At 34.4% G+C, this 15,505-nt stretch overlaps 1 protein-coding gene across 1 annotated transcript in view; it reads left to right on the forward strand.

Annotated features, from left to right (window-relative positions):
* Positions 1-15,505, forward strand: part of dnah6 (dynein, axonemal, heavy chain 6) — a 402,938-nt gene that overhangs the window by 209,083 nt on the left and 178,350 nt on the right. The window contains exons 41-45 of the mRNA XM_063047640.1: positions 804-961; positions 10,764-10,895; positions 11,304-11,475; positions 12,954-13,100; positions 14,604-14,677. Of these exons, the coding sequence (XP_062903710.1) occupies positions 804-961; positions 10,764-10,895; positions 11,304-11,475; positions 12,954-13,100; positions 14,604-14,677 (683 nt within the window). The remainder of the gene's footprint in view (positions 1-803; positions 962-10,763; positions 10,896-11,303; positions 11,476-12,953; positions 13,101-14,603; positions 14,678-15,505) is intronic.

Consider the following 15,505-nt stretch of genomic DNA (forward strand, 5'->3'; position numbering starts at 1 on the left):
TACATGCACTTATGCAAAGCAAACCAATTAGGCATATTCCAGTACCTAAAATGCCACTTGTTCCTTCCCGAAATCAATTTCTTAAACACACATTGCCCCAGTGACCTTACTGGTGTGGCAGTAAGCAGCATCTTGGAGTGGATATGCTTCTGCCTTCTGCCTTGATGTCTCCTTCCAACACCAAGTAGGAAGGTGTATCATAACAGTTCTTCCAAGAATGGAGTGTGGCCAGTAGAATTTCTGCTAATGCCCTCTCGAAATGAACACTTCAACAACAAAATTCCTGAGAAAACTCACAGTTTCGTTAAGCAAGCTGACTTTGGTTTGTGTTTGAGCAACACTCACACACTCCAAAGGTTGTCCAGTCAGTAGTCACGTGTCAGCTAAGACTCCAATTAATTAATATGAAAAGCAATAAAATAACACAATACACTTCTGTTATATTGAGATTGTTTCAATCTGGTCATAATAGACATTTTCTGTTCTATTTACATAAATATTGTTTATAGGAGTAACGGTGTCATTTGATGTCTGTCAGACACAAGAAAAAATCAGGTGATTTAAGTGTGTATCAATGAAATAAGTTAAAAGTTAGAACTCAGAATGACCAGTGAAGCAATCTTCTATGGGTAAGATTGAAAATGTATCACAACTTTAAAAGGCAAATTGCTACACAATGGAATTTCTTTACTTAAAGATGTAGATAGAAGCTTAACTTTTCAATTTAGCTTCATAATAAGATTTGCTGGTATTTGTTGGTCTGCAAAAACAGATCTAACTGGCTGTTTTTCTTTGTTAAATAGGTGCTCCAGGGAATAAAAGAGTTATTATTTTTGTGGATGATCTTAACATGCCCAAATTGGACCGTTATGGATCTCAGCCACCTATTGAGCTGCTTCGACAGTACCAAGACTTTGGTGGATTCTATGATAGAGAAAAGCTCTTTTGGAAAGAAATTCAGGTGATACAAACAACAAACTTAACTTTTGACAAGCGATATTACAATAATTGAATTGAATTGAATTTATTTTTACATCCTTCACATAAATAAATGTGCAATGTGCAATTTATAGTAATTTGTAATAAATAGTATGTACAACAGGACAGTCAATATAGCATAGAAATACAATTGTATCGGTGTGAATTAATCAGTCTGATGGCTTGGTGGAAGAGCTGTCCCAGAGCCTGTTGGTCCTAACTTTAATGCTGCAGTACCATTTCCGGGATGGCAGCAGCTGGAACAGTTTGTGGTTGGGGTGACTCAGGTCCCCAGTGATCCTTTGGGCCCTTTTTATGCACCTGTCTCTGAAAATATCCTGAATAGTGGGAAGTTCACATCTACAGATGTGCTGGGCTGTCTGCCCCACTCTCTGCAGACTCCTGCAATTGAGTGAAGTACAGTTTGCATACCAGTCTGTGATGCAGCAAGTTAGGATGCTCTCAGTTGTGCCCCTGTAGAAAGTCCTTAGGATTTGGAGACTCATGCCAAACTTCTTCAAATGTCTAAGGTGAAAGAGGCATTGTTGTGCTTTTTCACCACACAGCCGGTATGTACAGGCCACATGAGATCTTCGGTGATGTGTATGCCGAGGAACTTAAAGCTGTTCACCCTTTCAACTCCAGATCCATTGATGTCAACGGGGTTAGCCTGTCTCCATTTCTCCTGTAGTCCACAACTAGCTGCTTTGTTTTTGCGACATTGAGGGAGAGGTTGTTTTTTGACACAACTGTGTCAGGGTAGTGACTTCTCTGTAAACAGCCTTGTTATTATTTGAGATAAGGCCAATCAATGTAGTACCATCAGCAGATTTAATTACCTGATTGAAGCTGTGGGTGGTGACAGAGTCATGGGTATACAGAGAGTAAAGGAGGGGGCTTACGACACTGCCTGAGGGGCTCCTGTGTATGTCAAAATAATTGATTTGCTTAATATAGGTTTCATGGGCATAAAATTGCACTTTTATTTTTGGTAGTTAATAATGATGCCTTGGAATATAAGCATGACAGTCATTCAAGGTTATTCAGTCCTCTAATTCTGTTTTTCCAGTGAATTAGGTTGGGATTCCACTTGCCTGACATATTTTTGTGCCCGTTAATACCATGGATTAAAGAAAAAAAGTATTTTTCTCAAATTTGGTACTTTTAAACATGAAAAGTGGTTCCTGACTTCTTACCTGATTTTCCCAAAGTTAATTTTAGTGTGAAGAAGCCAAGATTTCCTGCAGAAAGATACTAAATTCATTTTTATTAGTAAATAATATTAATTAATTAACATCACATTAAGGCTTTTTATATCATTTCTGGCCAATGGAAATTAAATACAGAAAGGCAAATGAGAGAAGAGCAGGAAAAAAGGCAATTAAAGTGAATAAATTATATTTTGTACAATGTAAATTATTATGTTTCTAACATAATGGGTTACTGTGTTTGGCAAACTTACTTGAACTAAAAAACCAAGAGGGAACATTACCTTACAACCACACATTTGTGTGCAGGTCACCATAAAAATGGCATTGGTGGAAAACATTATTATGGATTCATCTGCATTTCCGGAGACAGCAACAAATTGAATGTTATCAAGAAAGGGCTCTGGAATCAGTGGGCACATTGTAACTCAGCAAACGTCTCACATACCTCAATTTAATTCTATATCTCTTCAACTTACATGGGTAGTTCAGAATCACTCCAGCCAGAATGGTTTTCACCATATGTACCCTCATCATCAGTATCCTGTCTCCTAATCCTCTATCTTTTAGCATTGCCCCTTTCAGTGAATAGGTTTGTATCTATTTTCACCCCAAATATGTTACATTTATTTATTTTATTTAGAGATACAGCATGGAATAGGCCCTTCCAGCCTTCAAGCTGCAACACCAGCAACCTCCAAAACCTTGACTTAGCTCTAACTATTGAACAATTTACATTTCATTTTTAAATCTTTTTATTAATTATTATTGAAAATCAGCAAAAAATACATTAAAGTAGTCAAATCAACATATCAATATGTACAATAAGAGTTAAACTATCAAATAACTGATTAACCAAGCTAAACAGTATACCAATAATAATAAGAAAAAACAAAATGTTAAAACTTTTTTTTTGAAAAAAGAAAGAAGGCAAAAAGAACCCCTACTAACTAAAACAAAAAAAAACCTACTAACCTTAAAAAAACTGGAGAAAATAAAAACCCATTGGGAGCACAACCCCGGAGCTGTACGCCATACAAGCTTCCATAAAAGAAAAACATCAATCTGCCAACCAAATCCAATTACACAAGAATCAGAAGGGGACCATCTTAATTAACTCAAATCAAATGATAGTAGGGGGCAAAAGAACCCCACCTTTTCTCAAAGTCAAATCGAGGATCAGAAGTTCGACTTCTAATTTTCTCCAAACTAAGATATAACATCACCTGAGAGAACCATTGTATCAAAGTGGGAGCAGAGGCATCCTTCCATTTCAATAAAATAGCCCTTCTGGCCAATAATGTGACAAATGCAATTACATGTTGGTCTGATATAGAAATACCATGAATATAATCAGGAATTATACTAAACAAAACTGTCAATTTATTAGGTTGTAAATTAATTTTTAAAGCTTTAGAAATTATAGAGAAAATAGATTTCCAAAACTGTTTCAATACAGAACGCGACCAAAACATATGTGTAAATTTAGCCGTCTCAGTTTTACATCTATCACACTGACTATCACATTAGGAAATATTTTAGACAGTCTCTCCTTTGTCAAATAGTAACAATGTGTAATTTTAAATTGAATTAGAGAGTGACTGGCACAAATCAAAGAAGAATTAACCAACAAAATTCACAACCAATCCTCTGTTATCAAGGTTATGTTAAGCTCTCTTTCCCAATCTTGCTTAATCTTAAGTAAAGGATAACTATGCTGTTGTAATAGTAAATTATAAATTTTCCCAATGAAACCTTCACTAAAGGATTCATTTTTAAAATAATGTCTAACAGATGAGAATCTTGTATATATGGAAAATTACTTAAATATTCTTGTAAGAAAAATACTGACCTGAAATGTGAGTGTGAGAGAGAATATTTAGTTACTAATTTCTCAAAAGACATCAATCAACCTTCTTGAAACAGATCCATGAAGGAATAAACTCCTTCATTCCTCCAAAGTTAAAAGGTAGGATCACGAAGTGAAGGTTTAAATAAATAGTTTCAATAAATTAAACTAAGAAGGTTGAATTTTTTAAGATTAAAAACTTACAAAACTGGTACCAAATTCGTAATGACTGCTTAATCATAGGATGTAAATTTAGAATAGAAATTTTGGCTACTTGTACAGGTAAAGAGGCTCCTAATAATAAAGTTAAGGAAAATTGTTTCACAGCTTTCAATTCCAAATCAACCCAAGGTGGTCTATCATTTTTATCAGTCAAATAAAACCAAGAACACACATAACGTATATTAACCACCCAATAATACATTCTTAAATTAGGCAGAGCAAGACCTCCATGGTTTTTGATTTTTGTAAATGATATTTTCCAATTCTTGGTCTTTTATTATTCCAAATGAAAGATGAAATAATAGAATCAACCTGATCAAAAAACTTTTTAGTTAAAAAAATAGGAATATTTTGAAATACATATAAAAACTTTGGTAAAATCATTATTTTAACTGCATGAATTTGGCCAGCTAATGAAAGTGTAAGTGGATTCCATCTACAAAATATTTGCTTCATAAAATCCACTAAGGGAACCAAATTAGCTCTGTAAAGGTCTTCATAATTTTTAGTGATGATAATACCTAAATATTTGAAAGAGTCAGTAACTTTAAAAGGAATGTCATCATATATAGAAGCAGAATCATTTAGAGGAAATAATTCGCTTTTATTAAGGATTAATTTATATCCCGAAAACTTTCCAAATTCATTTAATAATTTCAATAAACTAGGAATGGATTCTTCAGGATTCGAAACATAAACTAAGAGATCATCAGCATAAAGGGAGATCTTATGAATAGTCCCATTTATGGAAATTCCTTGAATATCTTTAGCTTCACGAAGTGCAATAGCCAAAGGTTCCAACATCAAATTAAATAACAGGGGACTTAACGGACATCCTTGTCTCGTACCCTGCGAAAGTCGAAAAAAAGATCTGTAATAATTAGTAATAACAGTGGCAATAGGGCTTTTATATACCATTCTAATCCACTTATTAAAATTAATACCAATGTTGAATTTCTCAAAAACGTTTCCATTCAACTCTATCAAATGCCTTTTCAGCATCAAGAGAAACAACACATTGGGAAGTCTTAGAAAAGGATGAGTATACAGTATAACACTTAATAGTCTCCGAGTATTAGAGAAGGAGTAACGGCCTTTTATAAAACCTGTTTGGTCTTGAGATATAATTTTAGCTAAAATATTCTCCAGTCGATTAGCCATTATATTTGAAAGAATTTTAGCATCCACATTTAATAGTGAAATAGGTCTGTATGAAGCACAGTCAGTAGGGTCTTCATCTTTCTTAAGAATTAAAGAAATAGAAGCTTCATAAAATGTGGGAGGTAACTCTCCTAACAAAATAATATCTTTGAGCATTTCAAACCTATACGGAGAAAGCAATTCTTCAATTTTTTTTTATAAAATCCGACAGAAAAACCATCCAATCCAGGAGCTTTACCAGACTGCATTGAAAGAATAGCTTTCTGAATTTCCTTTTCAGTAATAGGAGTATCAACAGTTTGTTGATCTTCAACAGATATTCTAGGAAAATCAGTCTTTTGTAAAAAGGCATTCATTTTAGAAGGATCAGCTGGAAACTGAGATTTATTGAGTTCACTGTAAAAGTCTTGAAAAATTTTATTAATGTCTTCATAATTACAAGCTAAACTACCATCTCCCTTACGAATTTTTAACATTTGTCTTTTAGCTCCAGCTGCCTTTAATTGGGATGCTAATAGCTTATTATTTTTATCTCCAAACATATAAAATTGACTTTTTAATTTAAGCAAATTTCTTTCAATAGGATAAGCTAATAGTAAATTATATTGTGATTGAACTTCAATCCTTTGTTTAAATAAATCAATGTCAGGAGAGACTGCATAAATATTATCCAAGTCTTTAATTTGATTTGAAATCTTATCTAACTCTATTTTAATCTGTTTCTTAAGCTTAGCCAAATAGGAGATTATCTGATCTCGCAAATATGCTTTAAGTGTATCCCATATAATCAATTTTGACACATTGCCTGTATTATTAAAAAGAAAAAAATCTTTTATCTGAGTCTCAATAAATTTATTACAAAGTCCAAACTTAGTAACAAATTTTCTGGAAAATGCCAAGGCAAATTTATATTACCGACATCATTCAATTCAAAAGTTAAGTTTAAAAGCGCATGATTCGAAACAGCGATAGTGTCATATTCACATTTCTGGACTTTGGATAAAAATCGGAAATCAGCTATAAAATAATCAATTCTCGAATATTTTTTATGAACATGTGAATAAAAAGAATAATCTCTATCATTAGGATGTAAATTTCTCCAGATTTCGATCAAACCATAATCAATTAAAAAAGATTGCTGAACAACTCGGAAGTCGCTGATTGGTTGAACTCTTGTCAATCAAAGGATTTAAACAACAGTTAAAATCACCACCCATTAACAACATATATTCATTTAAATCTGGCAATAAACCAAATGCATTTTTAAAAAAAGATGGATCATCTACATTGGGTCCATATAGATTAACCAGGACAATTTTTCTATTACAAATTGTTCCTTTGACAATTAAAAATCTACCATTAATATCCGACATGATATCTTCTTTGATAATTAAAATATTAGATTTAATAAGAATAGATATCCCCTTTGTTTTATTTTGACAAGTGGCATGATATTGAAGTCCCTTTCATGTTTTAAAAAATCTATTTTGATTGCCCATTCTGATATGCGTTTCTTGAGCAAAAATTATATCGGGCTGGAATCTATTAATAATTTTAAGTCTTGTTTCGCTTAATAGGGTGATTCCAGCCACGTACATTCCAACTAATAACGTTATCTGTTTAACTGCCATAAGGTTTTTTTTAACAGGAAAATACACGCATACCCACGCGGGCTAATCAGAAATGGCTGTGATGAGTATAACCATAAAGAAAACACGCATGCTCCAGAACTCTGTAATAGGAAAAAAATACGAGAAGAGAAAAAAACTGAAAAACATAAAATTAATCCAACAATAAGACCTATAATTCAAAATCCTCCCACCATCCCAAAATCCGGCAAAAAGAAGAAATAAGCTGAAATGTGTCCCCATAGAAAAAGAAAAAAAGATACATAACTCCGTGAGCTGCTCAATTTAAATAGTGATTTTAAAAGTTTTTCTTAATTCCCCCCTCCCCTTTACAAAAAAAAACACTTGGCCCTAAGATAAGAAAGCCCTACAAAGAGAAAAAAGATTTTTATACTTAATCATTAAAAATAAACTAGGGAATACAAAAACAATCTCCAGAGACGTCAAAGCAATAAAATTAAACCTAAACAATATAATCTCTAATGAAAAAAATCGGCACCATTATCCCTTTGACTTACTGCCTGATGAAAAAGCACTGTTTTTGACAGAAAAACTAAAACTAATTGTCTATTTACTAAGCACTCCTCGCTATATACATATATATAAGAAAAAGTCTATATAAACTATAAAAACTATCACTTAATTAATGAAGAAAAGGAAAAATAAAAACAGATAATCAAACCAGTTAACAATCTGTTTGTTGTGTTAATTCACTCAGTATACCAAACAGACTTTGGAAAAATCATCCATCAGTCAAATCAAGAAGTTCACATCTTCTTTAAATAGTCCATCAAACAAAAGGATATCTTCAACGTATCAGAAATCTTCAAAGCCTGTTTTCTTTCGGAAAATTATTCAGCAGACACCTAATACCATTCAGACCTCGGCCACCTCCAAAATAGAATTAACATAGTCTAATGCCACTTGGAGATCCAAAAAAACACACGGAGTCGAATCTTTAGGAAATAACTTTAACTGGGCTGGATAGCCAACCTCCAACCTGATGGCATGAACATCGACTTCTCTAACTTCCACTAAGGCCCCACCTCCCCCTCGTACCCCATCTGTTACTCATTTTTATGCACACATTCTTTCTCTCACTCTCCTTTTTCTCCCTCTGTCCCTCTGAATATACCTCTTGCCCATCCTCTGGGTCACCCCCCCCACCTTGTCTTTCTTCCCGGACCTCCTGTCCCATGATCCTCTCGTATCCCCTTTTGCCTATCAGTTGTCCAGCTCTCGGCTCTATCCCTCCCCCTCCTGTCTTCTCCTATCATTTTGGATCTCCCCCTCCCCCTCCAACTTTCAAATCCCTTACTCACTCTTCCTTCAGTTAGTCCTGATGAAGGGTCTCGGCCTGAAACGTCGACTGCACCTCTTCCTACAGATGCTGCTTGGCCTGCTGCGTTCACCAGCAACTTTGATGTATGTTGCCTGGATAGCCAAGTGATGGGATTGATCCCTTAGCATGGGCTATCTTCATAGCTGGAACAAATTTTATCAGCTGTTCCATAACTTCTCGTGGATAGTCTTCATAAAAATGAATCTCGGAGCCGTTAAATTTAAAAAATCTCTGTTTCCTTGAACATTTTATGATTTGGTCTTTAACTTTAAAATGAAGAAAACTGACCAGAATTGCCTGTGATTTAGTTGACTCTTGAGATTTCGAAGTGAAAACTCTATGTGCTCTTTCAATAGCGGGAGGCTGAGGTAGAATATCCAGAAACAGCGATTGGAACAAGTTAGCAAAATAGTCTAATAAATTCCCACTCTCAGATCCTTCCTTCAGTCCAACAATTCGAATATTATTCCGACGAGACCTTGCTTCCAAATCGATTATCCTGCGTTGAGCCTGTTCCAAGCGAGTTGAAATATCCGCTATCTGATGCTTTGACTCTTTAAGCTCAGTATTCAAGGAAATAATATTTTCCTCTACAAACTGAAAACTCTGTTGGAACAACTTCATCTCAGAAGTGTTATCGTCTATTCTCTTGTCGAGAGCCATCAACGCACGTTCTAAACGCTCAGTCCAGACAGGCATATCTTCTGATTTTTCTTTCGAAGTTTTTCCTTTTCCATTGCTGGATTCAGAAACCTGCTTTCCACTTCTTAAAGATTGTGACATAATGACAACTATTCCCCTCCAAGATCCAACAAATAAAAGTTAAAAATTCAAAGTTTAAACTGGGGAAAAGGAGCAATTAAAGGCAGCCAGAAAATTTGTGTGTTACTCCATTGAGCTGCAGGCGGAAGTCCTTGAACAATTTACAAATGACCAATTATCCTACCTGGTAGTTCTTTGGACTGTGGGAGAAAACCAGAAGACCTGGAGAAACCCATGCATCCCATGGGGAGGATGTACAGAGACTCCTTACAGAGGACATCACGATTGAATTCCGAGCTCTGACGCCCCAAGCTGTAATAGCATAGCACTAACTGCTATGCTACTGTACCACCCAATTCCCTCCCAGCCACAATTTCAGTGATCCCCTAACCCTATCGCTAGCAGTTCTGCTTGTCAATATGTCCTCTCTATCACAGCAATAATCTTACCCATTAGATGTTCTACTCTCTCCGGAGGAAAAAATTCCATTGCTCCTGTACTTTCCCATTTGTTTCTACTCTTTCACTTCTCTCACCCACTCCTCTAATTAAACTTGGTGTTTCTGTTCACACATTTGATTTTCAATTTTATTTCATCCTGAAGCTACTAATTAAACTCCCCATTTGCACTTATTCCCTCCCAGTCGTTAGATACAGTTCTGTCTCTTCTTCCTCCTCTCATTTTCTTTCCTTTCATCCACTCACAATTGCTTTCCATGACCTCATATGCTGAAAAGCATGTAATTTCTCTTCCCCTTGCCTTGATAACTGGAACAGCATACATGTCTTGAGTTGTGTTAGCAACTATTTAAAAGTTGTGGTCATTCCTGATTGTATAGTGATGTAGTATTTGATGAAATATTAAAAACTTGGAAGAAGCCACCTATTCTAATGTGACTTGGGCAATCTTATTACATTTGGAGGATCACAAATTAAGTAACTTAGAATCTCCAGTTACTAGCAAGGGTATTCTAGTGTGTGTAGTCAGGTGGAGATTTCTCAGAGGAAGCTGCTTGACAGTGTCTTATTTCTTGAGTTGGTCAATTTTTTACTCATCATTATGACGTATCAAAATCGACAAACACAGTGAAGCATCACAGGTCTAAAAATGAATGGCGGTGGGCTGGCTACTATGAACAATATCAGAACTATATCAAGTTACCTTTTTGGTCAGTTTCTAACCAGATGAACTTTCTAGCTGGGAATATTGGAAAGAAATGATAGAATTGTAGTTTATGCAGAGTATAAGTTATCTATTACATTCGAGTTTCACAGCTCTGAATTGGACCATTTAGCACAATAATTTTGTAGTATTTACTCTCTGTATGCCCTGCTCAATTCACTTTATTTCATCATATCAATATATCTTTCATTCCTTCTGTCATTTAGCCCACCCTTTAATGAATCTTATTTTCAAGATTATTCACATATTTCCACATAATAACCACTATCAGGAGAAAGAAGATACTTTTGAATTCCTTATTTGATTTATGACTGCCTTACATTCACGTGGCATGTAGTGGACTCCTCCACAAATGGAAGCATTTTCTTTGCCTCATTAAATTCCATCATGTTATGAAAGCTTTCCTTAATTTACTCACAATTTTATATTAGGATGTTACAGTAGCTGCTGCCTGTGCCCCTCCTGGTGGTGGACGAAATCCGGTGACACCTCGTTTTCTAAGACATTTTAGTATGCTGTGCCTTCCGAACCCATCTGAGCATAGCCTGAAACAGATTTTTCAGGTGAGTAGTTATTTTTTTCTGAAAGATGTGAACAAATCTTATAAATTTTACATATTCTGAGATTTCATTGTCAGAAAGGAGACTGAGAAAACATGGACTTATTTTTATAGCTGTAAAACAGACTCAGGTGAACAACATGTCAGCATTAGTATTCAGACTTGGAGGCTCTGCTACAAGAATGTTTTTGGGTGAAGGACCAGTTTTAAAAACACTAACTCACAGGGAATTAAGGAAAGCCTTCCAATGAGTCCAGATCCCACATGAATGGGTGGACATTGGTTTCTCATTCTTATGAGATTTATTTATTTATATTAATTTACATGCAATTTATATGGAAATGACCTACTGTATATTTCTAATATTCTGAATATGTTTATGAATTCACTTTTTAAAATTATTTTTATATAGGCTATTTTGAATGGATTTCTGGCTGAATTTACTGAGGCAGTGAAACGCTGCTCCATTAGTATTGTGGAAGCAGCTGTTGAGATCTACCAACGAATGAGTGTTGACCTACTGCCTACACCTGCCAAGTCTCATTATGTTTTCAATCTTAGAGACTTATCTAAATGCATACAAGGTAGGATGCTTTGGTTTGTGCTTGTGTTACTAATTTTTTCAGTCCTATTGATGTGTTTTCATACATCTGTATTAAATATTATGAGCCATTCATCTGCAATTTTAGAGCTACTTCCTCCCATTCTAATGAACTCGTGTCATTCCATTGGTAAATATGATCATCTTGTAGCTTTGCATTGGTTTTGTAAATTTAAAAAATAGCATTTCAAGGACTGTCCCTATGTTACCTCACTTAGTATTTTGCACATTCACCAAATGAAAGTCTTCTGTCGAAATTTGTTTTATAGTTTATACGTCAATTGCAGTGCTTAGTCAAGACTGAAGGGAAAATGGTCAAAGAAATAAGTGATTATATACTTTTGAAATTTTTTATGGGAGAGCAGAAAACCGTGTGATGAACCTCAATGAAAACACAATGAAGTTATGAACAATATATTTGACAACTGAAACAAGAGATAACATTCTATGAAGGGTTGACTGGAATAGAAAAACTGATATTAGAGAAGTTGCAATAGAGAATAGGAGTGATGGTAAACACAAGGGAATGAGCTTTTAATTAGCACATGTTTTTGTCTTCAATGTTGCCCAGAGGTATAAGTGATATAAACATAGGTGAAGGGTTGGCAGTCTTGAGGAAAAAGGGAGTCTGCAGAAGGACTTGGACAAATTAGGATAATTGGCAAAGAAGCAAGACATGAAATACATATAGGGAAATGTATGGTCATGCACTTTGATCCAAAGAATAAAGATGTATGCTATTTTCTAAAAGTGGAGGAAATTCAGAAATCAATGGTGCAAAAGGACTTGTGATTTCTCATGCAGGATTCAGCAAAGGTTAATTTACAGGTTGAGCTGGTAGTAAGGAAGGCAATTCTAATGTTAGCATTCATTTCAAGAGGACTAGAATATAAAAGCAAGGATATAATTCAGAGGCTTGATAAGGCATTGGTTAGGCCACGCTTGGAGTATTGTGAACAGTTTTGGGCCTCTATCTAAGAAAGGATGTGCTGGCATTGGAGAGAGTCCAGAAGAGGTTCACAAGAATGATTCTGGAAATGAAAGGGTTAACACACGAGGAACATTTGATGGTTCTGAGGCTGTACTTACTGGTGTTTGGAAAAATAAGGGGTGATCTCATTGAAACCTATCGAAAATTGAAAGGCCTAAATAAAGTGAAGTGGAGGTGAAGAGGATGTTTCCAATAGTGGAAGATTCTAGGACCAAACGGCCTAGCAATCAAGAATAAAAGAATCCTTGTCATTTCAAAAGTCATCGAGGTTAAGATTCTTTCAGTCATCTAATGTTCATGTATGTCTTTTTCTGTATATATGTGTAATGATCAATCAATCCAAACTACAGTATGACTTTCCCTTTCAAAGTTTTATCCTTCTATACAGTTCCAGCATTTTCTTCTCTGACTGCAGATTGCTGGTAATTAAATTTTCTTGCAAATGCTTCATTTTTTGTTTTATTGTTCAGGAATTCTTCAATGTAATCCTGGTACAGTGAGAACAGAAGAACAAATTTTCCGACTTTTTTGCCATGAATGCCTACGAGTTTTCCATGACCGTCTAATCAACAGTGAAGACAAACATTACTTTAATAACATGCTGTGTGAAATGGCTAGTAAGAATTTCCAACATATTCAAAAATTCAGAATGTCACAAATTTTATGTTATAGAAACAGCTATTAGATTTAACCATATTCTGGAATTCATTTTATAATTTGCAATAGTATTCATGAGAATAGAAGCTGTTTTTCTTAAAATCTCAGGACATAGCTTTACAAAATAGACTGCACACCACATTTAATAAGTTACATGGCATTCTAAATAAGCTTTAATTACGAGGGGATACTAACAAACTTGCAGTATAACCAAATAAATGGCAACTTAATTTCAATATGGGCATTTTCAAGATTGTACATATGGTTAGAAAAATTGAAGCCATGCAATCCTATAGAATTAATGTATTAAATTCAGAGATTCTACAAGTCATTAATAAAGGGTGACAATGCCATAAAATGCAAACAAAGCACTTCTAGAGGTCGAGAATAGGAAACTAGAGAGGTTATGTAAATTAGGGTGCTGTTGGGTTACTCTGCACAGTTCTGATTTTAATTTTATAAGAAATCTAGAGGCATTGCCAAAAGTACAGTAGAAAAAAATATAGGAACAGTGGAAGAACAGAAAGGTTATAACTATAACTGATGTAATATTGACACACTTCTCTACAGAAGAGAATGTTGAAGGATAATCTAAAAGATGTTTTAAAATGTTGAAGGAACTTGCAGGTAGATGAAAAGTCATTGTGTATAGAGTGTACAGAGTGTACAGAGTCCAAAATAATTATTAGTAAATTCCAGTCTCTGGATGGAATAGAGATGATTAGATGAGTAAAATGTAGTATTTAAGGTAAATAAACTCTTACAGAACATAAACATTGTCCTAAGTCGGCTGGTCCGACTGACTTGTTTCAATGCTATAAATTCTATACAATTACATCAAAATTATGTTGCCTATTGCAGAAATTAAACCAAGAGAATCACAGTGAGGTTGATTTTGATTTTCATTTTAATGGAAGGTCAATGCAGAAGAAAAAAAATAATACAATGTAAATATACTTAGTAGCATTAACTAAATGTAAATATACTTAGTAGCATTAACTAAATAAATAATTTTTATAAGGAGACGTTTGGGCCTAGAAATATTTAAGTGTGCAAAAACTCATGTACAAATGTCACTGCAGGAAATAATTGAGGAAGCAAGCACCCTAGATTTGTGTTCAGGGCATACAATATCAACACGTAATAGATGTTGGAAGTGCTCAGCAAGACATAGATAAACTGTGCAAGACTGTTAGATTCAGATTTATGATATTTTATCAAAATTGGAAATACTGCATTAAAAGTACAGGAATTATCAGATGAGCTGAAAGCTCTTGTCAATATCTTAACTTTTTTTATTTTTATCTTATGCCAAGTTGCTTCTAACTTTAACTTTCAAACAACTACTTGTGACATGATAAAATATGGTTTCATCAGTAAAAATGTTTTGTGATAATATATTAAATATTTTATATTTTAACGTATTTTTATTTTTATAAAGATAATATTTTTTTCTTTTAAAGACAAACACTTTGCAGTTCAGCTGGAACCAAATTATTTTACTTCCAAGCCAATTATTTTTGGAGATTTCTTGAAGGTAAAATATACATTTGTCATTATATTTATAAAATGTATTTTACTGATTAATTTCTTGACACAAAATGATGGTGGGATGTTACCAGTGTTATTGTACCGGCACTGGTTTATTGCTAAAGCTTTCTACTCAATCCTTTTTTTTTTGTTTACCCTCTCCATACTACTGCATTTTCCATTTACGTATTTATCAAATTCTCTTTCAATTTGGCATCTACTGCCTCTCATGTGTTGCTTTCTATACCATAGCATCTAACTTATACAGAAAATATTTTCATCACTTCTGGGTCTGTCAACATACACCTTCAATTTTTACCCCTTGTTTCTTTGTCCTTCTGCATCTGGAAAGATTTTCTCCCTATTTGCTCTATCAAAACTATCCCTGATCTTTGAATGCATCCAACAAATATTCTCCTTCTGTCATTTCTTCTAATATAAACAATTCTTATTTTTTCTCCCATCTTTTTGGGCAACTGAAAACTCTTATCTCTGGTCCATTCTAGTAAATTTCTTCCCTACCCTCTCTGAAATTTCAGCATCTTTAGAAAAAGCTAATATGCTGGAATTCATCATAATGCTCCCCAACTGATGGTTGACCATTATTTTATAAAGTTTTAGTTTAATTTTCTGTTCTTTAAACTATTTTGTTGTTAATAAGGGCAAGTATCCTGCAGCAACACCCACAAAATGCTGGAGGAACTAAATATATCCAATATGGGCTTTTTGATGGCTTTCTCAATGTATGAAAAAACTGAATAAAGACATCCCAGGTGTTCCTGTTTGATATTACCTTTGAAATTATATATTAATTCATATTGTCTCTCCTCACACT

The sequence above is a fragment of the Mobula hypostoma genome, chromosome 5 (assembly GCF_963921235.1).
Source record: "Mobula hypostoma chromosome 5, sMobHyp1.1, whole genome shotgun sequence".
Lineage (NCBI taxonomy): Eukaryota > Metazoa > Chordata > Chondrichthyes > Myliobatiformes > Myliobatidae > Mobula > Mobula hypostoma.